This window comes from Dermacentor andersoni, chromosome 9 (genome assembly GCF_023375885.2).
Source record: "Dermacentor andersoni chromosome 9, qqDerAnde1_hic_scaffold, whole genome shotgun sequence".
Classification (NCBI taxonomy): Eukaryota; Metazoa; Arthropoda; class Arachnida; order Ixodida; family Ixodidae; genus Dermacentor; species Dermacentor andersoni.
Window position 1 is genome coordinate 108182405 of NC_092822.1, and position 25208 is coordinate 108207612.

Genomic DNA, 25208 nt, shown 5'->3' on the forward strand with positions numbered 1-25208 from the left:
TCGGATTCTCGGACAGTGAGGCAACATGTCTATGCGTATGGATTGAATGCACACAACCGCTCTACGTTTAACTCCCTTGCGGCCACGCAAGACGCCAACGTTCTTCGTTGACTTCACTGTTAGGAACTTCTAAGCACGCGCCCTTAGGTCGGAGAGGTCAATGTGGGGCAACGCGTTGCTGCGCTTCCTATCCCTGCCACCGCACCTGAACGTCCTGGCAGGCATCTTTGCCCCAGCGGGTCCTTCGTAGCAGCTCAATGATTTGCGGGTGTAGACGTACATTTTTTAGTGCCGCTGCCTTCTTGAGGACCACGCGATCGCTTTTTTGCCAAATTCTTTTCAGAAATTATCCTGGCGCATTATAAAGCTAGTTGATGCACCATCAGGTGGGGGGGTTGCGCACACCCCGCAGCCTACACAGTTGACGCCATATTCTGCAAGGTGGTGCGCCACCCAACCAGCGACAACCACTGTTTACTGCAGCATTTGCGATAATATTTTGGCTCATTCCAGTCACAAGTTGAACAGTTTCATAGCTGGTCTAGTCAAACGGATTAAGCGGCAGACAGTTTTCCCACTGGCTCAAGTGAGATCATGAACAGAAAAACAGAATTGTTTTCTAGGGGCACCTTCTTAGAAGTAATTATTTTTCGAGGGGTGCACCCGACGAGAACGTCGTTACGGCTCACGAGCTGCTTTATTAGCGAGAATGGGGATAGGCGATAGGTATGCGCTGTATGGTATGTTCGGCATGTGCGATAGGTGTACGGCCAGCTTGACTGAGACGGTTACACTTAGGAACTCGGTCACGCCAACTGCGTTCTGAGGGACAACGCAGCAGCCACTGTTTCTGCTGAAGCTCTCGCTTCGACCGTTAGGCCAGCTCGCTACTATTACTAGACACATTATAAAACGCGCAGCAGAGGACTCGCAAAGAGCTACAAATCTGATGAAATCAAGGATGGAAACTAGGAAAACGAACCTGTTCATCACATCGGCTTCCTGTAACAATAACAATGTGGTCGCTAATAGATGCCGTCATACATCTTTTCAGTACGTGGTGAAGACAGCTGTAAAGAACGCTGGAATGCCGTGGTTCAACGCACGATTGGCGTCTCTAAGCAGACTACAGCGCGCTCTTCGGTTTCCAAGCGTGAATCCCGGGTCACAATACGTGCGTGACTTGGACAGTTTCGCCTGCGTTCAATTCGTGTAAGGCTCTGCGCCTCGTGCAATGGCACGAACAAGATCGCCGAGGTGTTTATCACAAACTGTCCCTTGTTCATCGTTCTGAAGCATTACTGATCCTCACCTGCCTTTTTTTTATAAGAGGTCTGTAAACTCAGGAAAATGTCACTTGTTGCATTCGTTCTTTGCTACAGGCTAGAAAATTTGAGCTGCAATTTGTGTAGTACCATGTGAATTCACCTTGTGTCACATGCCGCCGTTTATACTCGCCACCAGTTTTGTAGTTATTACTCGAAGCACCCTCCCTCCAAAAACTGATTAACTGGCCATGCTGCTGCCAAGGCGCGAAATCTAATCCCACCCTATGGCCATACAGGTGTCCTCACTAATTATGCCTTTATATGAACACAAACCTTTATCCGTATGTGTGCACTCTATTCGTAAGCTGCACGCTGTAGGGAAAAACGTCATTACTGATTCTGTCAAGAGGTGTTTCCGCTGCTTTACGATACCTCTTTTTGGATAACGCCTCTGCTAAAATCGCGGCGATGACAGCAACGCGAAAAGATTATTCGACAAGCGCGCATCATGATTCCAACGAGTATGCAAAAAACAACGGAAAAAAGAAGGGCCCAGCCCTGAACCGCCCGGCCACTGCCCGCTTTGCCGCGCAGTGGTCGGGCGCCCGGATGTATACGCTTCATCCTCATATTCTATTCGATTCGAAAATTTGCGCTGCGAACACTCCTATAACATAGGTTTTCTCCGTGCGCAATATAGATGACAAAGAAGAGAAACTCAAAAAAAAAGAGAGAGCGACGATGCGTAGGGACACCGCAGCGCGTACCGCAAACGTTTGCGACGACACTGCCCGTGATGGACGTCTTTGTGTGGCTGCTGTAGCTGTACAACATTAAAGTTAAGTGATATTCAGGGGAAATGGAAACATTGACTTCTGTCTCCCTTGTGCCAGGGAGCACATTTCTTGCACCTCGTGACAAAGCCTGCTCGTGCACCATGCGGACAAGTGGACAGCCCTGGGCAGCATGTCGCCACGGGACAGAATAAAGATCGCTGTGCCGAACCGGTTCGCTGATCGCTTCAGTGTTGTGCCAGGATTCGCGAACTGTCGTCAAGTTTTAACGCGACAGCGTTAAGGAGCTCGTGTCGCACAAAAGCCGGTGTCGGCGGCGTTGGCCGTGAGCGAAAAATCCCGGAAGGCAATTCACAAGTAAAAACAACTTGCAAGATGGGCTGGGTGGGAATCGAACCAGGGTCTCCGGAGTGTGAGACGTAGACGTTACCACTCAGTCGTGAGTTCGATGGTTCAAAGCGGGACAAAAGCGCCTCTAGTGAATGCGGTGTTGCCTTAGAAACGTGCCGTAGAAAGTTATACTGCGGTGTATATCGGTAATTATGAGCCTGTAAATTACAGAAGTCGCAGTCAAACCAGTAGCGAAGTACGTTTCCACTACATTTCTTCTGCGCTTGGCGCACACGCAGGGCCATCTTGCGGCAAACACTGAAGACCCCCTCCTCGCAATGTACGGCGCTGCCCCGAAAGGTGGCGCGCCACACGCCCGCTTCTCCCCTTCGTCTCGTTTGAGCGCATTGGGGCCGTGCGGGGACCGGTGCGAGGATGCCCCAATACCCTTGCGTTTAATAAGTTTTCTCGCTCTCTCCCTTTCCAACTTCCAGTGTGCGTCACTCGAACCCTCGTGTTTAGGGGACGCGGCTCTTTCCACTCACAGTGCGATTCCTAGGTGCAGCGTCCGATACGGGACGCCTCTAACGTGATCGCTGCGCCGTAGCGCGTCTGGTGGGAAAGCGTCCCCTGCGATGTGTGCCGTGCTGCTGGCGAGGAGTCATGCGTCTGCGTGGTGCTCCTCAGTGGCGTAGCAACAGGGGGGACCGGGGGGCCGTGGGCCCCGGGTGCAAAGGGCCAGCGGGGAGGGGGGGGGGTGTCATATACGTCTGAAGACACCCCTCTTTCCGCCGGCTACACCCCGGGGGGGGGAGGGGATGACAGAAGACCTACGGGCCCCGGGTGCCAGACGACCTAGCTACGCCACTGGTGCTTCTGGAACAAATATTTAGAAAAAGGTTGTGCTGTGGACTTAGAAATGTTGTATATGAAAACTATGTCTTTGTGCGACTCAAGAGCATGCCGAGCGAATGAGTGGGCGGTGCGAACGGGGTGCGATAGCGCTATCACGTTCCACTCTTGAAGGCGAAGTTTAAGCGTCCTCCAATTTTTATTTCGCCCAACCGGAACTGCACCGGAACAAATTTGGAGCGCGCTGAACGAGGACCTGAACTGAACCGGTACTTTGTTTTTATTTTTCAGTTCAACGCCCTGCTCCTTATCACTCTAAACTTTGTTGGCCGCCTTCTTCTAGGTTTCTTTTTTATTCGTTTCCTCGCCGCCGAGTGTTTAGAAATATGTGTGGACAACTTGGGTCCCTAATTATGCGCTGGCTGCTGTCTCACCTAGTAGCCAGCTGGAGTGGCGAAGTATGTGCCACTGGGTATCTTCGGCACTGGGCACGCACAGCAGAGTTTATGGCACTGGGTATGTGCGTCGTCTTGACCAATGTCCCAGATCGGATGTGGTACTGTGACACAAGTGACAAGGAAATCCTTAGTGTATTTAGATATGTGTAGAAGTACTTCACTATATATGCACCTATCAATGAGCATTCATTTCTCGACAAGCACCATACATTGTCTACGCTCTCGTGACACAATGAGCTAAGAGCTACAGGCTACGAGGCTGTGCTCACGTCACCCGCTAACATGAACAAGCTTCGCGTCAGTTAAATTACGACATTGCGTCCGATGTGCGTGTTTTCATTTTAACGCAGTTCGCAACTATACGAATTTGTTCGAAAAAGAAGACAAGGTGTTTCTATGCGTTTCACAGAAATTCGCCTAGGAACTGCGATTGCATCCACCAATATATTCGCCGCGGAGTTGATGAAGTGTTGCTTAGTCGCTACAGCATATAAAGTTGTATTACATGGCGGATCCTATTTACTACCCACGTGGTCATCCCGAACTAATCAGTGCTAAGTTGTACGCAGATGAGACAGAACAACTAAGCTCTTTCGTCGTTTATTTAGTCTTCTATCTACCAGTGATCGGAAATCTTTGCTTCTGCAGACAACTACACAAATGAAAATTTACTTGTTCTTGGAAAATGTTACTCTTTCCGTAATGTTTCTGTCGACTGTATTATATGTTACTCAATCACAAGGCCTGCACCATTTTTTTTTCTCTTCATTATTTCATTCTTTTCCTTTGTCCACAATCTTCCAATGCCTTTCTGCCTCTCCGTCTAATTTCCTGCATAGCAGCATGAATGCAAAGATACGCCGACTAACCACCTTGCTTTTCAATAAGACGCTTTCCCTCTCTCTTTCTGCTTCCCCACGGAAAATATGTGTTCAGCTCCCACCGGCGGAAAGTTGCCCTTTCGTCCGTTTTCGTCTTCCCTCTCATTTATTATTTCAAGATATCAGTCAATATTTGCTCTGGCTTCATTGCCTCATTCAATCTAATAGATGTAACATGACAAAACGATCAAGCCTCTCGGTTCCCCTCACTCTTTTCAATCAAGGTTTAAGTAACATGAAACTCCTAGTGTAGCCTATAGGTGCGGTTCCTGAGGCACCGCGAGTTCCCTATATCTGCTCACAGCGCAGCGAGCACAAAGAGATATAAATGAAGTATGGGGTTTTACGTGCCAAGACCACCATCTGATTATGAGGCATGTCGTAGTGGGGGATCTCGGATTATTTTCGGCAACCTGGGGTTCTTTAAAGCGCCCTAAATCTAAGTGCACGGGTGTTTTCTGCATTTCGCCCCCATCGAAATGTGGCCGCCGTGACAGGGATTCTATCCCGCAACCTCGTGCTTAGTAGCCCAACACTATAACCACTAGGCAACCACGGCGGGTCACAAAGAGTTAGAAATGTAGTAAAGGTCAATGCGCAGTATCGTGTCTGTGTGTGATAGGTAAATTATGTGCTGAAAGGGCCTACTGTTCTGCTATGCCGTTGGTGATGCGTGAGGTCTCCTGCGGCAACGAACACGTATCTCTTCGTGCGAGGCTTGAGCAGACAGACTATGTCGAAAAAGAGCGAAAAAATAATAACATGCACATCCAATGCAGTGTTGTAATATAAACGAGGTGAAGCTTGTTTGAGTTCGCGACAAAGCAGTTGTGGATGGCGTAGCCGCTGGCTGTCTGCCTGACGAGGGAAGAAAGTCGATGTGGGGTGTATGCACAGAGAAGTAGGATGCCTGACGGTGCATGCACCATCAGACCAAACAGCTTTTAGCGTCTGCTTCACTTCTTTCTGTGGACAAGAGAAATAAATTGATTGATTGATTGATTGATTGATTGATTGATTGATTGATTGATTGATTGATTGATTGATTGATTGATTGATTGATTGATTGATTGATTGATTGATATCTAAATACATTGAAGGCTTCACACCCCTTGTGTGGAATGTCCTTTCTAGGGAATTGGCCAAGAATGGGCACATACTTAGCGGCACATACCAGGTTGTGCGTACCGAGTGACTAGACTAGGCAGCAGCCATTAGCAGGTTGCTTTATTGGACACATGCCCAGTACAACAAGTTGTCCGTGCATATCCAAAATCTATCCGGCAAGGAAATGGTGACGAACGCCAAACCACGGGCAACAGACAAACAAAACTTACGCTTTAAGTACAAGCGCCAACAAACCTTGTTGTTAAGCAAAGGTTGAATTCATTCTTCAAGCAGAATTCTCAGCTACCGGTGTCGTTGTCAGGGTATGGAAATTGCACTGCGCACTGAGGTACGATGAAGTCACGCACAACCACTGTGGCGACTCAATTTTTACAAGGTATCGGTTTATCACGAGGTCGCAGAATCAATTCCCGGTTGTCACAGCCATGTGCAACCGCTTGTATTCTCAGGCTAAGGTGATGGTTTCAGAATCCCTAGTGCCAAGTTAATCCGGGCCCATTACTGTGACATCGTCCAACGCACTGTTACTTTCCGAAGCATTGAACTCCATAGATGGTATTACGAGTAAGTCCGAAACTAAACGCGAGAATTAGCAATATTTCTTTTACTGTGATCTCGATGATGCTGAACGCTGTTATTCCGCAGTTAAACACTGGTACATACTTAGCATACAGTGCTTATACGTGTGCGTATGACCAGGGTGTGTAATCACATAACTCGCTGACCATCTGAAGTAGCATGTTACGTATGCCACCACTCAATCAAGTATTTCCAGCTTCTTATAAAAATAAGTATCTCTGTGTAGAGAAAGGCAAGGCCTGTCGAGGTCGCTTTGTCAGCGTTGCGGAGTCTGTTTTTCTTTTTTTTTTTCGTTGTGTCGTGCGTGTGCTCCTATCTAAGACGTTCTTTCTTTTCTTTTTTTTTTTTTTGTTTCTCAAGGTACAACGACTACACCCACGACCCGTTCTCCCAATGCAACTGCACTCCACCGTACAACCCAGTGTACGCCATATCGTCCCGCTACGACCTGCTGGATCCGCACGGGAAGTACGACATTCCAAAAATGTACCCACAGCCAGTCGGTGGTATTGACATGAAGGTATGCGACGACCTGCGGGGTACTTTTCAGTTCTGTTCAGCTTCAAGTTATCGTCCCTAAAGGGCTGTTCAACCACTGTGAGCTCGGAAATTTGTTATATTGCACGACGGTGTATATTTACAAAATAACTTACACATGCATAACGGCTGCCGAGATGGCACGGATGATGACAACAATGACGATGATGATTATCGTTCTTCTAGAGATTGCACATATCTACGAAAGGAGATTAGACAGGAATCAGGGTGCTCGAACGAAGTAATACTCATAGGAGCGATGAATGCATAACTGGCCAAGTTGAAAAATCTGAGAAGAAATGACTTTATTGCAGAGTACGAACCAGATGAGACCAGACTTACATTTCAGCGACCAAAATAAGGTTCATCGAACACTCTAGGTTGAAACATATTTATAATTGTAATATGAATTCTAAGAAAAACTTGGATGAGCAGGGTAACCGTACGGTAGTTTGAGCGTAATCACTCGATCATAGCGTCAAACATAACCTTGTGGCTAAAACCTAGTGCTCATGCCACAGGGAGAGAGAAGCACGAGAACGCTTAAATTTTATCCAAGCCTCTACATTGTCTCCGTCAGTGTGCGCCTAATTCCACTGTTTTCTATCTTGCGGCAGCGATGGTCAGTCCGCAAGGCACATCCAGCCGCCAGAAATTTTCACTATTGCGCCGCGGCAGTGAAGTTACAGGTGTTTGATGACGACTACGCGGCCATCGCGTTTTCTTTCTGGTAATCGCTACCCTCCCCAAGGATACTACGGCAGTGAAAGCTGCAGGTCTTTTCAGAAAACCAGAAGAAAGGCTCTTCCATTGTTCATCTTTAATCGCACTCCAAGCAACACCTATCGAATGAAACCATCCCACAAATATGAATGCCGCACAGTGAACAAGGACCCCGTCTATTTCAAAAAACACACCGCCGGCTTTCGTCAAAGGTTGCCGCCAGCGTTCTCGTCCCTTCTCGTCCCGTTCTCGTGTTGTTGAAGAGAGATTTTGAAGTATGACTCAAGATCGGCAAACAGAAACATAAATACGCTTCCGAAAAAAAAAAAAATCTCCAGGTCCCATTGTTTCTGTCGCCATTAAATATTTTCTTGTTGCACAAGTCAATAGCTCTTATGTAATATAATAATAGGAACGACCATTGTACCTATCGAAAAGTATACCCGCCGTGGTTGCTTAGTTGCTATGGTGTTGGACTGCTAAGCACGATGTCGCGGGATCGAAACCCGACCATGGCGGCCGAGTTTCGATGGGGGCGAAAAGCGAAAACACCCATGTGCTTAGATTTAGGTGCACGTTAAAGAACCCCGGTTGGTCCAAATTTCCAAAGTCCTCCGCTGCGGTGTGCCTCATAATCAGAAGGTCGTTTTGGCACGTAAGATCCCGTAACTAAATTATCGAGAAGCATACTAACAAATCTGCGTGGCATTAATTTCATCCTGAACAACAACATCAGTGTTATTTCAAATTATCCAACGCTATCCAAGTTTTTAACCAGAGTTTGAAACAATGCAGCTAAAAAATCTGAATTGCTAAAGGCATGACATTTTCGGGGTTGCCCAAAGCCAAGAACGCAAAAGAAAGCACTTAGGATATGGCTTACATACTCATTGAATTTTCGGTTACTAACAAAATGAACTCCCATATCTTTAGTTCCATAGCTTTCTTTTAAACGGTGTGCCTGCCAAGATGTAAGATCAACAGCACTGTTTTCCTCTAGTAAAATGCATTAAGAAGGTATTTTCTGAATTTTAGATAAGCCGTTAGAATGACTTCCCTTCACCGCCAATTAACTTCGCTTTGCAGAGCCTGACAGCTCTTATGTCTTTAACAGGAGCGAACAGTGTCATATTGCCAACATACTGCAAAGATAATTTATGAACACACTTAGAAAAATGGACCCAAGAATTAAGCTCTGCGGTTCTGATAAAGTTCCTAGTACACAAAAGCTTTGCACGGATAAAAAGTATCCCTTAGGAAGCAAACAGGGAGCATCACTGGCACCATACGTATTTAACTTATGCATTAGACTTTTATGAAGAAAAAGATTTTCAAAATTTCTAGTAAACAAGCACACTCTACCTGTCCTCTCTCCTCAAAAATAGATGCAACACCATTTAGACAAAGACACGAGGTTGGCTTCAGTAGATAGCCCAAGCTCAAAACCATGTTGTTGCTGTGGCATTTCGCATTTGAAATGAAAGGCGAAACTGCTGCCTATAAGAACTTCTAGAACTTTGGCGGACGGGAAAAGCAGGGACACTGGTCCATAGTTCTGTAATTTTCAACTTTCACCAGACCTATGCACCATAACGACTATAGAAAATTTTCGCAGCTCTGAAAGCAATCTTCGCTATGATAATAAGTCAAAATGTGCGCAAGAGGCTCCATTAACAAAAGAGCACACACCATCATGATGAAAGCTGGAAGGCCATGACAGGTTAAAGTTTTTGGCTTCAGTGACCATGCGCAGCCATCACATTCGATCACGCGACCGTACTGACGATTAAGTTTTCACCAATAAAGGGTGTCACCGCACACCCTGTCCCATTTGATGTCGATAATTTTTTTGACAAGAGAAAAAAAAGACCAGATCTCGTAACGTTACCAATATGCACGTGGGCTGATTCCTAATCCTTCACCTACAACAAAAATTATTCTGTTCGCCTTGAAATGTGCGTATTGCGCGTATTCCATGTACTTTATGCAAATGGTAAAGGCACCGGCACTGCACTCTAAGTGCACTGAGCTGCGTAGAGTATTCCTGGTTACGCGGTTATTTGTAACAACTATAGAAAGGCGTGCAGATGGTACGATGTAGATACAGGACGCTGTAAATGAACTTGTCATGGACCTCAAAGGTAGCAACACTTCGACGATTGGAAAGAGCTAGTGCAGTTGTAAGAATTCACAACATACACCACTACAGCTGAGTGGCCTGTATAACAACCTGTATAACAAAGGATTGGTTATATCCCAACCGAGATCCTATTTTTTTATATGTATGGTGAACGCCTGCAGGATTAAGACCATTACAACGAATTCGCTGTACAATTCGAATAAATTTAAGTATCCAACAGCTAATTTAATTTGTTTCTTGAATGCATTTGTAGCACATACCGATGAAGAAGCAAGAAAGCACATGAAAAACACAGACACAACGCAAACTTCCAACAATATGTTTTATTTGCAGGTGCCATGCCATACTTACACCCTCTACCCCGTGCATCAGCAAATGCGTATATTAGCGTAGTCATTCGTAAAGCAAAAAAAAAAGATAATAGCAAGCAAAAAATATTACACACACCAATTGCAGAAAGAAAATGCTGACACTGATAATTTCAGCTCATGCACAGAAATTCAAATTATTTATTTCACATCGCAACAGGCGTGATGCATGCTCACGCATGCATCACGATATCTGGCGATCTAGTCTGCTTCTATGCGAGTTAAGCCATGCCAATTTCTGCCTAGAATAATCGCATATTGAAAACGGGGACTGCAGCTACATTTTAGGCAATTACAAAACAAAACTTGTCAGATGTCGTTTCTCTCACTTTGTTTCTGCGTTCACTCAGTTGCTCATTCAGACATCTGCTTGCCTGGCCCATGAATCCTTTTCCGCAATTTTTTGGAGTGTCATATGTAACACCTACGTGGCATTCGACCTATTGTTACGGGTTTTTTTTTTTTTTCGCATATTCTTCTTGCGAGTTTTGCTGGATTTTTTTCCGGCAGAGGGTCAACCCAGTTTGTTCGGTGGCGAAAATATTACAATGATGTCTGCTCACTGCGCAGTCTGTTTAGACTATGCGAAAGGCAGTGAATACAGGGGACTACAGGACTCTTGTCGAAGTTGGCGCCCCCTTCCTCATGAGGACCCGTCTTTCCTCTGCTGTGTCTGTTTGAGCAGGTCTTAGTCAGAGAGGCCTTTGTGCTTCCTAAATACTGCGTTGACAGCATTCCTAGCATTCTCGTTAAATCAGCCGTGGGAAAACAGCGCAAGCCTACGCTCCTTATTCGCAAGTATACCTACAAGGAATCTTCTTGCAAATAAGACTGTGCCCTTTTCAAAGCCAGTTTGAAAAATGGGAGCTTACATCTTGTCAAAGTGTTTTAACTTTGAACTTTGATCGTTAGGCGTCATCTTCTGGAGCTCGGCGACTTACTTGACCTACAATGGAGATAAGGTCTCGCTTGGTCCTCGTAGCTTCTATGGCGGTCCTCGTAGTTTCTGAGTACGACATTCTGTTGCAAAGATGTCGCATTCCACACGGAATGCTGATGCCTTCAGGAACATGGTCTTCTGGTCATGATTTGTCGAGCCTTGCTTGTACGAGCTCGTAACTGCCGCAGATGAAATTTATACTGAAGTACAACTGAAGTAATAACTGAACTACAAAGCTGCAGGCCTCGTCGATCTCTACTTAGCAAACGTAGTGGTCATATTTCACTTACTACGAGAAAAATTTGAGCTACCAAATTACTAGCTGTTTTCATATGTTCAGACAATTTCAGTAGCTCACAGAAAAACAAATTGGCGACATAAAAAACATTTTGGAGGCAAAAAGACGCGTCCACAAATGTGGACACAAGTTCTAAAAACATCTCGTGGACCACCTTGGGTTCTTTAACGTCAACCTAAATATAAGTACACGGGTGCTTTCGCATTTCGCCCCCATCAAAATTTGGCCACCGTGGTCGAAATTTGATCCCGCAACCTCGTGCTTAGCAGCCCATCACCATAGCCACTAAGCAACCACGGCAAGTAGCGAAATGTTTGTCACAATAAAGCAAGCATGCTTATGACGTTTAACTCAAAGTAAATTAACAAATCACTATTTTATACCACTTAAGTGAGAAAATATGACCGTGGACGTTTTTCAACCGTCATTTGTAGCTTCATTACATAGAGCGTGCCTTGCACCTCACAATTTTGGCGAATTGGCATGTACGTGCTTTTTCTCCGTTGACAGAGTGCCTGGAGTGTAGTCTAGTATTGTCGTGCGGTCTCGAATGTGAGGAAGCATTACCACTGAGGCATAATAGAAAGCAATCAGCTGAGACTAAACAACGTGAAGACAACAAATGTGTGCTAGCGTGCGCGAGAGAAGGGGAGAGCAAATGATAAATGAAAGGTAGGGAGGTTAACGAGGAATGAGCCCGGCTGGCTACCCTACACTAGGGAAAGGGAAAGGGGGACGGAAAGATTAAAGGAAGAAGAGAAAGTCCACTGGGGATATTGTTCGGTCCCTAAGTCCGGATCATAGACGCTGACTCAATCCGGTAGCCTTCAAATATCGCAGCAGCGCTTTTGTGGCCTTTTGTAGCTGCGATATGCGAGGCCATGGTCCCAAGATCTTGTTCAAGGTGAACGGTTTTCTATCTAACTGGTTGAGAGTTGTGAAGAGATCATGTCTTTCATTTTCAAAATATGGCCAGTAGCAGAGGAGATGTTCTATAGTTTGCTCGACACTGCAGGCAATGCACTCGACGTTATCAGCCATTCCAATAAAAAAAAAACGTATATGCATTGGTGAATGCGACGCCCAAGCGTAAGCGGCACAGCATTGTTTCCTCATTGCGCGGAAGCCCTGGTAACAGCCGCATTTGCACAGATGGATCGAGGGAATGCAATAGATGTTGGGTAAAGTCAGGTGTGTGTCACTTCTCCAATGTCAGACGGTGCGCTAGCTTGCTTAAGTGTTGGGCTGCGTCAGTCCGCGATAAAGGTCCAGAAAGAAGGGCTGCTCCTTCGTATGCTTTCCTGGCAGCTTCGTCAGTGAGGTCGTTGCTGGACATACCGCAATGGCTATGCAGCCACTGAAACACGACGTCGTGTCCTTTCGCGATCATGTGATGGTGCATTTCGCGTATCTCCGAGACGAGTTGTTCACAGGACCCGCGACGATGAGATGACAGAAGACATTGTAAAGGCCACCTTCGAATCGCAGAGAAATGCTAATTTTCGAATACTGGACGCGTGCTGCAGTGCACTCCAACCTTAGTGCTGTGGTTCTTCGCACGAGAAAACATCGGCCCGAATGAGCCCGGTTCCAGCAGTTGCGTCTTGACCTTAGCGCAGGAATAAGCACAGTACGTACAAAGCTCCAGCACGCAGCGCTTACGAAGCTAAATTTGATATGTAACAACCACTGCGCGTTTGTTTTGGTGCAAGACAAGCTAAACAACTATGTGAGAAATGTGGAGATGAACTCACTGTAAATCACATTTTATTCTCGTGCACACAACTCGAACGGCTAAGGAAAACATATTTTACTGTATTTTACAATGAACGCATTCCCTTTCATCCCAGTCTGCTTTTAGGAGATAACCCACTAGTAGAAACTTCATCTGTTTTTAGTTTTTTGAAAGACGCAGCGATCCTAAACGAAATATAATACATCACAGAACTACTAATTCTAAAAATTCTTGCCCAGTTTTTTCAAGCATCTTATGATGCACCTCGCCCATTTTCTCAGTCCTGAGAAGAAGGCTGAGGTCTTCATTTGGTTTGTTGGGCTCCTCAGAGTCCTTGTCCGGGCAAGGACCTTCGCTGAGGATACCCAATTTTTGAAATAAATTATACCATGTGTTTGGCGCATGATAGCCTGAGTTGCTTATGCGCCATAAAACCCAATACAATACAATACAATATCTAAACTAATGTACAACAGCGGGAATCAGTTCACCCGTTTTTGTGCAATGTACGGTTTATTGTGTGTTTTTAGGGATGCCGCTGCTGGTTCTTTTTTTTCTTTTTTTTGTATTTACGTCTTAGTTCGTTTAACAGAAATTCGCAAGACCGACAGGAACCACGACGATACACTTCAGTCGCCGGGTTGCTTCCACCGGTTTTGAAGGGAAGCGGTACAATTTGATGCCGACACCCCCTTCGCCGTTGTGGCATTAGTTAACGCAGAAGTATCTGTGCTTGTTGTTTTTGTCCAAACTTCTCACGTAGGAGCTGCCGAGTGGCCGCGATGAAACCCTTGAAAAATTGGAAAAGCAGGCTTTCAGGTGGGCGTGAGCGCACCACGAATCATTGTGAAATGACGGTGAGGGCTTACTCGCGGGTGCTCAACGCCGCTGCTAGGTGGCGCGACATGTACAGACAAAGTTCATTGCAGGGTGCTGATGCACATAGGTGGCGTTCAAACACGTATACCAGCGATGCTTTACTTTGAGTCACGGCCGCCCTGTTATGACACGGTGCCACGGCAAGGCCGCCGTGTTATAGACATTACTCGGTGCCGCTTCTCGGCAGAACACCTGCCGGAATAACACATGAAAAACAAAAGAAAGACGCAGTTTCGGCCAAAAGATGAAGCATCAATTGCGATAGCAAATTAGCAGACTGCCGTACTTTCATCGGCCGTATGAACTTGCAAACGTTCGCTTGCTAACTAAAATACTAAGCATGGTGTCAGCCATATCCTTTCTTTTTATTGGCCGCGTTGCAGACATGCAGTGCCCTCATTTATAAGCTATGTAAACGATGATGCAGGCTGTGAAAGAAGCGCTATTTCAATACCACTGAGCTTTTCTCTGAGGTGCACTTGGCTTTATAAACTTCGCCTACAAATGTGGATACTTGTAGCAAAGAGGGTATTCATACCAGTGAGAAAATTGTTCCCATTAGGAAAGCGCTTATTTTTTTATGTGCATACAGGTGCATCTTAAGAACACACATTCAACTTGTCAAAGTGTTTCTCCTGACAGATATCCTGTCGGCGCTGCACAATGACACCCGGCAAAATTGTTGAGCTGTCACCTAAGTTGTAGCACGCTTTTCTTTCTGTACACAAGACGCGCTACATTCCATGGCCTTGATTAATGCAAGGCAAAATTAAGTAACTGAATATTGCAGCTCCGTGAAAGAGAGTGTGTAAATGTGGCATTTCAAATGATGTTTGGGGCGAAATAAAATGCTTTGTGCAGCTTAGACACACATGACTTTAAAAACGGTTTGTGAGCTTTTAGGAACTCTGAATATGTTGTCTCTGCCTAGCCGTGAACAAAATGCTATTCTGTGGCATATGGAAAGGGTAGCGAGGCGCAACACAACAATTTGAATCTTTCCAAATCACTCAGAGCTTCACTGAAATTGCGATAATGCTGCCGATCAATTCGTAGACTCTAAAACATCGAAGTTGCCAGCAGGCAACAAAAATGTACTTTGGCTTACTTTGTTGGTAGATACATTCCACCGCGTAACAATATTTTTGTAAGCTAAGCAAACTCGCAGTTCTTGGAAAACACTGAAGACCTAAAGTTTTTTTTATTCATCTCCGTTATTGGGCGCCAAGGCACTGAGTCAGATGAAAGGGAAAAGCACCTCTGCCTGAGAAAATCAAAAACGTGGAAGAACGCTAAATCTTTTAAATGAAAATGCACGGAATTCCTAAATTAACTGCCAGAGAAGGCTGCGGCACGTTGCCTAGCGGTGGCAGGAAAGGAACTATCCAATTTCCTTCCAGACGGCACTCGGCCTAGAGGCCATAGCTGTATTAGGCACAGAGGGCCTTGCGGTTTCGAATGTTCACTATTCAATATGTTTCTATGTTTGATGAGCGCAAGCAACTTGTTCATTTTTCATCATTCATGTAATACAAAAAGTGGTGCGCTGCTGGCTTTCAATTGAAAAAAAAATGAGGAACAGTCCCGCACCATGCATTTACGTTTAACTGGCAGTTCAACAGTATTGTTGAGATAGCACATCTGGCTTAGTTTTGCAGAGGTTTTTTTATATACAATCCAGTATGTATTTCAGCATTGGAACGAAAAAAAGCAATAAGAATTTTAGGCCAAATCTGTCGTATCTTGCCATTTAAAGGGCGTATATATATATATATATATATAAATATATATATATATATATATATATATATATATATATATATATATATATATATATATATATATATATATATATATATATATATATACGTAGGATATATACATCCTACGTGAGAAGTTTGAACAACATTTATACATATATATAAATGAAGCAGACCTTTGTGCGCTTTTGCGCGCACGACATGCCGTACCTGCACAGGCATACGCACACATTAGATTTTCATTTTTATTGCGATAGTAATTAATGAACACTCCAAGCGAATTTTTGTCGTCGCCGTGAGGTTTAGCATATATATTAGGCATATGCATGATATATTCCATGCTGTATGACATGCGGTATATGAGGGCCATATTGCCATAACCTTTTATCACTAACGTTGCTCCTACCGGGATGCCAGGTCTTACATCCTTGATAAAATGGTACCTCAGAATTTTAAGAATGGCAGCCGACAAACAAATGTCACCCCCGCAGGGGCGTCTACGTCAGCAGCCGTTTGGTGTGTTGCGACACCACGGACCCGAGCACACGAGGGTTGGACCCTCCCGCGTGTAGCCGTGCGCGGCTTAGCCGTGTCCGGGGAAAGGGGGATCCTGGGGGTTGAGCCGATGCCGGGTGTTCGAACCTTTAAGGCCCCCCGGCGGAGGCAACACGCCTCTTTGGCCTCTGCTTCACGTAGACGGCACCCCCGGGCTGACCCACTCGGGGGAAATCGGCAGTCGCCTTTTCCTGTCTCTCTCTACCCTCATCTTCGTCTTTCTCTTCTACTTTTAATCTTTCCTATCCTCTCATCTTTTCCATTCACTTCAAATTTTCCTGGCGGCAAGGGTTAACCTGGTGTGGCTGTCCTACCTTGGGTATACCATATTGGGTTATAGTAACGGCATACTGCTGGCGCTGTGCAGACTTGTTTACATGTTCTGCCACGTCCCCTTGTTGGGCTCCGTGGTGGGTGGCAGACGCCGTTGCCGAACAAACCACTTTTTCTATGGGATCCTCGAACCCGTTTTCACCCGATCGTGCCTCGAAAAGGGTACGCACCGATGCAACCTCTCTATTCATTCCAAAAACCAAAGAAACTTTCCCGAAATTCCACGTACTTCACTGCGAACAATTATCTACAAAAGCAAGAACAATTTCACCATTTCTTGTGGCCAAGTGCCTAAAAGAGACCATTGGAGCTGGCTATAAGGTAACAAAGATGGCAAGTGGGGATTTGCTCCTCGAGCTAAAAGACAAGGAACAGTACAATAAACTCGCACACCTCGTAGCCTTTGGTAACATCCCTGTTTCTGTGAGCGCACATCGAACCATGAATACAGTAAAAGGCGTAGTATCAGATGAAGACCTAATGACATTGAATGAAGAAGAACTCCTGGATCGATGGAAGGACCAAGGCGTAATCCATGTGCAGCGCATCGAAATCAGACGAAATGACAATGAAATTCCAACAAAGCATTTAATACTCACTTTCAGCTCAACTACTCTACCCGAAAGACTTGAAACCGGCTATGTAAAACTTCATGTTCGACCCTACATACCGAACCCGCGACGTTGCTTCAAATGTCAGAGATTTGGTCACGCATCCCAGAGCTGCCGAGGACAACTTATGTGTGCAAAGTGCGCCACAACCGGTCACTCTGCTGACGACTGCAATAATGAGGTACATTGTGCGAACTGCGACGGCAGTCACCCTGCATACTCCAGAGCTTGTCCAGCCTGGAAGAAAGAAAAGGAAATAATTACTGTAAAATTTAAGGAGAACGTAACATTCCGTGAAGCACGACAAAGGGTTTCCTAAAACAACTTTCGCTGAAGTGGTGCAACGGGGAGCGGCACCACAACAGCCTCTGGCGGCAGCCCGGACCACGCCTAGCGTGCCGAGGCTAGCGCCACCCGCCCCTACGGTGGGAGCAGCCAGCGCTGCCCTGCCAGCTCTCAAACTGTCCACACCAGTGGCCTCTTCAAGCTCCGGTAGAAGCCAGGGCACCGCAGAGGCCACAGGGGTCTTGTCGACCTCTGCCCCGGTAGGGACGAAGACTTCATCGCTTGAGATGAAGTCTACGCGACGCACACATCGCTCTCTGGAGCGGGTGTCCAGTGCCTCGCAAGAGCCTATGGACACCGGTCCAAGCCAAACGGCGCAAGTAGCGTCGCAGGAGCGGCGAGGTTCTCTTGACCGCTCCAAAAAAGACAAAACACCAATTACAGGGCCTAACAAAGGCTCTGTAAAGTAATGTCACTTTTGATACACACAGCACAATTTCTTTTTAAACATGGATGACGTCATACAGTGGAATGTTAGAGTACTATTAAGAAACCTAGATGATGTCCAAGAAATCCTCTGTAAGTTTAAACCTAAAGTGCTGTGTGTTCAAGAAACCCACCTAACTTCCAAGCACACTAACTTCCTCCAACAATACATGACTTTCCGGAAAGACCGCGAGGATGCTATCACATCATCTGGCGGTGTAGCTATCATTGCTGATAGAAGTATAGCATGTCAGCATTTCAAGCTCCAAACGGCCCTTGAGGCAGTGGCCATTCGAGCCGTACTTTTAAATAAACTCATTACCATCTGCTCTTTGTACATACCACCACATTATCAGCTTCACAGACGCGACTTAGAATCATTAATAGATGAGCTCCCAGAGCCCTATATGATTCTCGGTGATTTTAATGCACACAGTAGTTTGTGGGGTGATTCACGCTGTGATGCGCGAGGTCGTGTCATTGAACAGGTGCTTTTTTCCTCTGGAACATGTCTCTTAAACACGAAGGAACCCACATATTTAAACCTGGCCAACAAGTCATACTCTGCCATAGATCTTAGCATTTTATCGCCGACGCTTTTACCGTATTTTAAATGGAATGTGCTTAACAACCCGTATGGGAGTGACCACTTCCCAATAATCCTAACTACGCCGAAACAAGATCAACTTCCCCCGCAGGTCCCTCGGCGGAAGGTTGACTCAGCCGATTGGGAACAGTACCGAACTCTTACACACATGACCTGGTCTGAGATGTCCGGTATAACCATAGATGATGCTGTTGCATATTTTACAGCTTTTATACTTGACGCCGCATGTAAATGTATTACTCAAGCGAGCGGCATTGGTTCCAAACGGCGTGTTCCCTGGTGGAACGATGCATGTAGGCAAGCACGGAGGAACCAGAACAAAGCGTGGGCGATGCTTCGCGTTTCTCCAACAGCAGAAAACCTGGAAAACTTTAAGCACGTCAAATCCCGGGCGCGGAGAACGCGCCGACAAGCAAGACGAGAGAGTTGGGCGAAGTATATATCAAGCATCAACTCGTACACAGATGAGAGGAAAGTATGGAATAGAGTGAAAAAAGTCAATGGGCAACAAACATATTCCCTGCCTTTAGTAAATAGCCACGGAGAAAGCCTGGAAGATCAAGCCAACTTTCTTGGTACACACTTTGAACACATATCCAGCTCGTCACACTACTCCGAAACATTCCTAAATTACAAAACACGAATATAGAAGCAAAAGTTAGAAAGAAAATGTGCAAAAAGTGCGGCGTACAACGAACCATTCTGCATAGCAGAACTGCAGGCAGCTCTGAACTGTTGTAATACATCCGCCCCAGGTTCAGACCGCGTAATATATGAGATGCTAAAACAACTACCATCCGAAACACAGAAAACCCTCCTTTCCCTTTACAACGTTATATGGTTTTCCGGCGAGATCCCCTCTGCTTGGAAGGAGGCTATAATAATTCCCATTCTGAAGCACGGAAAGAATCCTTCCTCTGTAACAAGTTACAGACCTATAGCACTAACAAGTTGTCTCTGCAAAGTATTCGAAAAAATGATTAACTGTCGCCTACTACACTTCCTCGAGTCAAACAAATTGCTCGACCCATACCAGTGCGGGTTTCGGGAGGGTCGATCCACCAATGACCATCTCATACGTATCGAGGCACGTATCCGTGAAGCTTTTGTTCATAAGCAGTTTTTCGTATCAATATTCCTAGATATGGAGAAAGCATATGATACTGCGTGGCGGTTTGGGATATTGAGAGACCTCTCACAGTTAGGTATACATGGTAATATGTTAAGTGTTATCGAAAGTTATTTGTCTAATCGCACATTCCGTGTTCGAGTGGGCAACGTTCTGTCACGAAAATTTGTACAGGAAACTGGAGTGCCGCAGGGCGGGGTGCTCAGCTGCACGCTCTTTATAGTAAAAATGAATTCTCTTCGTCTACACAAACCACGTAACGTCTTCTATTCAACATATGTTGACGATGTGTGGATAGGATTTCAATCAAGTTCTCTCGCAATCTGTGAGCGACAGGTCCAGCTTGCTCTTAACAATGTCTCCAAATGGGCGGATGAGAACGGGTTCAGACTGAACCCACAAAAGAGCACATGTGTCGTTTTCTCTAGAAAAAGAGGCCTGCACCCTGATCCTGAAATTGTGTTGCATGGTGAGCATCTGCCTGTAAATAGGGAGCATAAATTTTTAGGCATAATCCTAGACGCGAAATTAACCTTTATACAGCACATAAAGTATCTTAAAAACAAATGTATGAAAACAATGAATATCTTAAAGGTGCTGTCCCGCACAACATGGGGCAGTGATAGAAAATGTCTTATGAACTTATATAAAAGCCTCATACGCACACGGCTAGACTATGGAGCCATAGTTTACCAGTCGGCTACTCCAACTGCTCGGAAGATGCTAGATCCTGTCCATCACCTAGGAATTCGCCTGTCCACAGGCGCCTTCAGAACAAGCCCAGTGGAAAGCCTGTACGTTGAATCGGATGAATGGTCACTTCAACTGCAGAGAACATATTCGTCTTTTATGTATTTTCTGAGAGTGAACGCAAACAGTGAGCACCCCGCGTATTCCACTATAAACGATTTGTTCAGTTCTCAACTTTTCCGCAACCGGCCCACAGTGGCAAAGCCCTTCTCACTACGTGTTAGAGACAAAGCTGAAGAAACAAGGGTTCCACTGCTTGAATACTACCTTATGCCCCCGGTTATACGGCCCCGTCCTGGCAGTGGCAACCTATACACTGTGATACATCTTTCGTAGATGTTACAAAGCGCGCGCCTGTCGCGCATATCCGAATGCACTTCCTCGAATTACAGCACAAGTACTCCTCTCCTGAATTTCTTACAGACGCATCGAAGTGTTATTCTGGCGTGTCTTACGCAGCGGTCGGTCCATCCTTTTCGGATTCCGGTGTATTGAATCCTAGCACAAGTATTTTCACAGCAGAGGCCTACGCGATATTGGCCGCCGTTAAACACATTAAAGAATTTAATATCCAAAAGGCAGTTATATACACAGATTCTTTGAGCGTCGTAAACGCTTTGAAAAGTGTCAAGAAATATCAAAACCCTGTCATTGTATCTCTTTACTCAGCATTACTAACCACCTATGCGTCCAAGCAGCATATCGTCCTATGCTGGGTGCCGGGGCACCGAGAGATAGAGGGAAACGTGTTGGCTAACCAGCTAGCCACATCGGCTCACACGAACGCTTCCAACACTTCCACGACTGTCCCTGTAATGGACCTCAAGCCCTCAATAAGAAAAAAGCTAAGGGCTTTCTGGCAGCGCATGTGGGACAAGGAAACAGAAAATAAACTACATGTTATCAAGCCGTATCTTGGCAACTGGCCCCCGGTATCAAAGAACCGCCATACAGAAGTAACACTTTGCAGACTCAGGATAGGACACACATACAGCACACACGCATACCTCTTGTCCGGCGGCGATCCACCCACGTGTGATAAATGTGGTGAGCCACTAACCGTGCTTCACATCCTGATGCAATGCAGGGAATTAGACACAAATAGGAAAAAGCATTTTCCACTACCACATCGGCAGCGAATTCCACTCCATCCTCAAATGTTCATAGGTATAGAACCTCTCTTTAAATATGAATCGTTGTTCGAATTTCTAAAAGATGTACGTAGCTTTCAAGTCATACCACCAGGAAATCCGTAGCACGGCCTCTTAACTGAGGTTTCTGCTGCGGTAACTGCATTAAAGAAAGCACCTGCCTCCCAGCCTTTGGGCTCAAAGGCCTCCCGGAGGCATAGGTGCTTATTCCATAGTCTTGCATTTTAGCTTCATGATCACTTACGACGCGTACTATATCCATAGACTATATGTATCACTGTCATAATTTTATACTACATATCATTTTACGCTTCTATGATAAGGTTTGATTTTAGGCCACTTTACAGCCATGTTACATCCCACCATCGAAACTCACAAATCAGCGCTTAACAAAACACTATCAGTCATGGCGCTCTTTGGCCATCCCTGGCCCTTGCGCCACTAAACAATACACATTCATTCATTCAAACAAATCTCACGTAACAAAACACCGACAGCATATGCCTTTGACCTTAAATCCTCTTAGGCAAAATATTAAAAGTGTGAAATAGTAACAGCGCTCAAACCTGAAAATGATGTAATTTTACTGACGCGGCCGTGGACTACCTCCGGGATCGGCCCAGGAAAGAGGTTTGGAACATGTCCGATCGGAAAAGTGGTGGTAAAGTCTCTAAGGGAAACTTAGCTCTCCAATGGCAGGATTCAAACACAGGACCGCTAGCGCAACAGATCGTTTTTACTTAGGCAACTCAGGCTTACTTCAATCCATCCTGCCCATTACACTACATTACAATACACTACATTTTGTATTGTTACATGTTGCTATCGCATTCATTGCTTCGCCCTTATAGTGAAACTGTGATATCTCTTTAGTATTTGTTGCTTACGTTAATGCGCTATTCGAATACCCCCTGTGTTTTTTGTCACAGAAGTACTCTGGAATTGCTAATTATACCGTTGAAATTCCAGCGTCACCGTCTTTTCGTGGTAGCGAACGTATTCAAGGGAATAAAAGCGAGACATTTTTAATATGTTCATTAAAACAGCAGTGGCTCTGTGGTTATGCTGTTAAGCAGATCAGCAAGAGGTTGCGGGTTTGGCCGCGTTTCTTATAAGGCGGAATAAAGAGCGCTCTTGTGCCGAGCACTGGTCACGCATTGCAGAGCACAAAGGCCGGAAAAATTACCCACGAAAGGTGTACTCTACTGAACCTCACCACCGTTATGCTCGATTTGGACAACAAATCTCATCAATCATTCCTTAACATATTTGCATTTTAGCCACGATGTTCATTTACTCAAGCCACATACATATACTTTGGGCTAGCATAAAAAAAAACACACGCAGTTCTGTAGTCTTGGTGCGCGAAAAAAGTAGAGGTAGGAAAGGAAAGGTCATCCGCTACACTACAGAATTTCATTACACATTACCCTACAGAACTCAGTATGGAAGGCAAAACAGACAAACGCCGACAATAAATGAAAAGGTTTAAAGAAAAATTTCAGAAATATAGAAGCTTTTCAAACCTTTTTCATTTTGGTCCGCGTGTCTTTGATGTTTTTCGAACCTTTTCATTTTTGGTGCGCTTTTCTCTGTTTTACCTTTCATTATGCCTACTCCCGACAAGACGAATTGTCGTCGAACCATCGATTTCAGAACTCAGTATGAACTAAGCTGCAAGACAGTTGTTCTTCAGCACCCTGACGAAACTGTGGGTTCAGTTCCTGCCTGCAGCAATCTGTCTTTTCGTAGACTTCCATTCTTCTTATTTCCACATTTGCTGCATCCGTGTCATTGTAACGAAAACAACAAAAGAGATTGACCCTCTGTTTTTCTTATCCTTCGTCATTGCATATAGAGAATATCCACTCCTACAACGATGATGTCACAAGGTAGCACAACATAGTTTATTGACGTCTTGCCACCTCCTACGGTGACATATTACGTGGCGACTCCGGTTGAAAACAGTGCGAGCGACGCTTGTCAACAGGAAGTTTTAGAAATAGCTTACTAACGTGACTTTTCTTGCCCAAACCCGAACTCCATTGTAGGTCCTTCGCGATCCCTCGTACTCTTTTTGCGTTCTTTTGCAAGCCCGCTCGTTGACGTCCCTTAACTTCGGGTGCGCAAGATCTGAAACTCCCTGTTACTCCTGCGGCTATACATGTAGTGCCCGTACCGAAACACCCAAGAAAGCGGGCTGGAGATGCTGCCCCGAGACAGCGCAGTATAACCGCACCGCTTGGGCAATGCGGACGGTGTGTGTTAGGCTTACGCTTAGTGGAAGTTTGGCTTACTCTTATGCGGAAGCTGTGTTAGGGAAGTTCTGTCTTTTGGGCCACTTTCGCTGCTTCTTGTAGCTACTGCGATCATACGGACATGAGAGGTCATGCTGCCGCGGTTCGTGGTTCACGCACTGCCCGACGGCAGTGTTAGCAGCGTTCAGCCACTGGCACGCGCATTGTGCGCCAAACACTAGCACTGCTACTTTGCAGTTATGCGCACACTGGTGTCTACGGCGGTCTGAGCGGGCTGTAAATTAAGAGCTACGAACGGCCGCGTTATTAGGCGGAACGCGCATCTAGTGCACCGTCGATGCGCGTCGCCTCTAATGCCGCTGGCGTATAGTGCACTTTCATACACGCGCACACCCTAGAAGGGCGTAGGCGGGTGCACGAATGTTATCTGAATGAATGATAGCGTTGTGACAGGCCTCGTGGCTGTCAGGGCGCCGTTACTGCGGCGCTGCAGCACTTAGATCGGGTGCATCGTCGCGCCAGCAAGTCAACCCGTATCGTTAAAACAGTTGCCAACGAGCTCGAACGTACCGTTAGCCGGTACGTTGAGCAGTATGAACGCAGTACGAAGCTTCGACATTCGAGGCCTGCTACGTTGTTGGACTGCAGCTTTTATCGGGCCTCGCAGACAATGCACGATACTCGGCACTTTACAGTGTGAGTGCGCATCTATATATTTGTTTTCTTATTGTTTTCAGCTCACCACCTACCAACAATTCAAAGAGCAGCAGTTCTTCGCTATCAGTGGTCCAACGTGGAGCCAGCAGCCGGTGTTCCAGTGGAGCACCAGTGGTTTCAACGACAGCCACGTCGGCCACCCCGACCGGTGGGAGTTTGGCCCCGTGCTAAACCACTGGGGATCCTGCAGGTAGTGAGATGGCACGTACTAGGATATTAATAAATCATAGCGCAATTGCCTCAAACAAGTCCTTTGTCTTTTTTCTATGGAATGAGCATCACCTTCACCACGATGGAACAGGGATAGAAAGCTGGGTCGTCATTTGGAAGAATTCCTTTCGCTTGGTTCTGTTCCCCTTTGATCATCCGCCATTCACGACCGGCAGATCCCGCTTGCAAAGCAGACGCCGTGCCGTTAGGACCAGTCACGAAGCGAGATAGGAAATAGCGTTAGAATAGAACCACTATATTATCCCGGTGCAACGCTTCTGTAACACGCACTAATTTATTTTAGCTCTGGACGAGTGTACATCGCTATATTAAGATTCATTTTGGCAGCAAATTGCTACACGGGGAATTGTGATATGAAATTTATAGTAAAGTCGATGGGAACATAGATTATATGTTTATAATTTACCTAAAGTTTCTGTAATACT

At 45.7% G+C, this 25208-nt stretch overlaps 1 protein-coding gene across 1 annotated transcript in view; it reads left to right on the forward strand.

Moving 5' to 3' along the window:
• LOC126528479 (putative phospholipase B-like 2) overlaps positions 1–24800 on the forward strand; it is an 88970-nt gene extending 64170 nt beyond the window's left edge. The window contains exons 11-12 of the mRNA XM_050176357.3: positions 6651–6810; positions 24573–24800. Of these exons, the coding sequence (XP_050032314.2) occupies positions 6651–6810; positions 24573–24746 (334 nt within the window). The 3' untranslated portion in view covers positions 24747–24800. The remainder of the gene's footprint in view (positions 1–6650; positions 6811–24572) is intronic.
• The last annotated feature ends 408 nt before the right edge of the window (positions 24801–25208 follow it).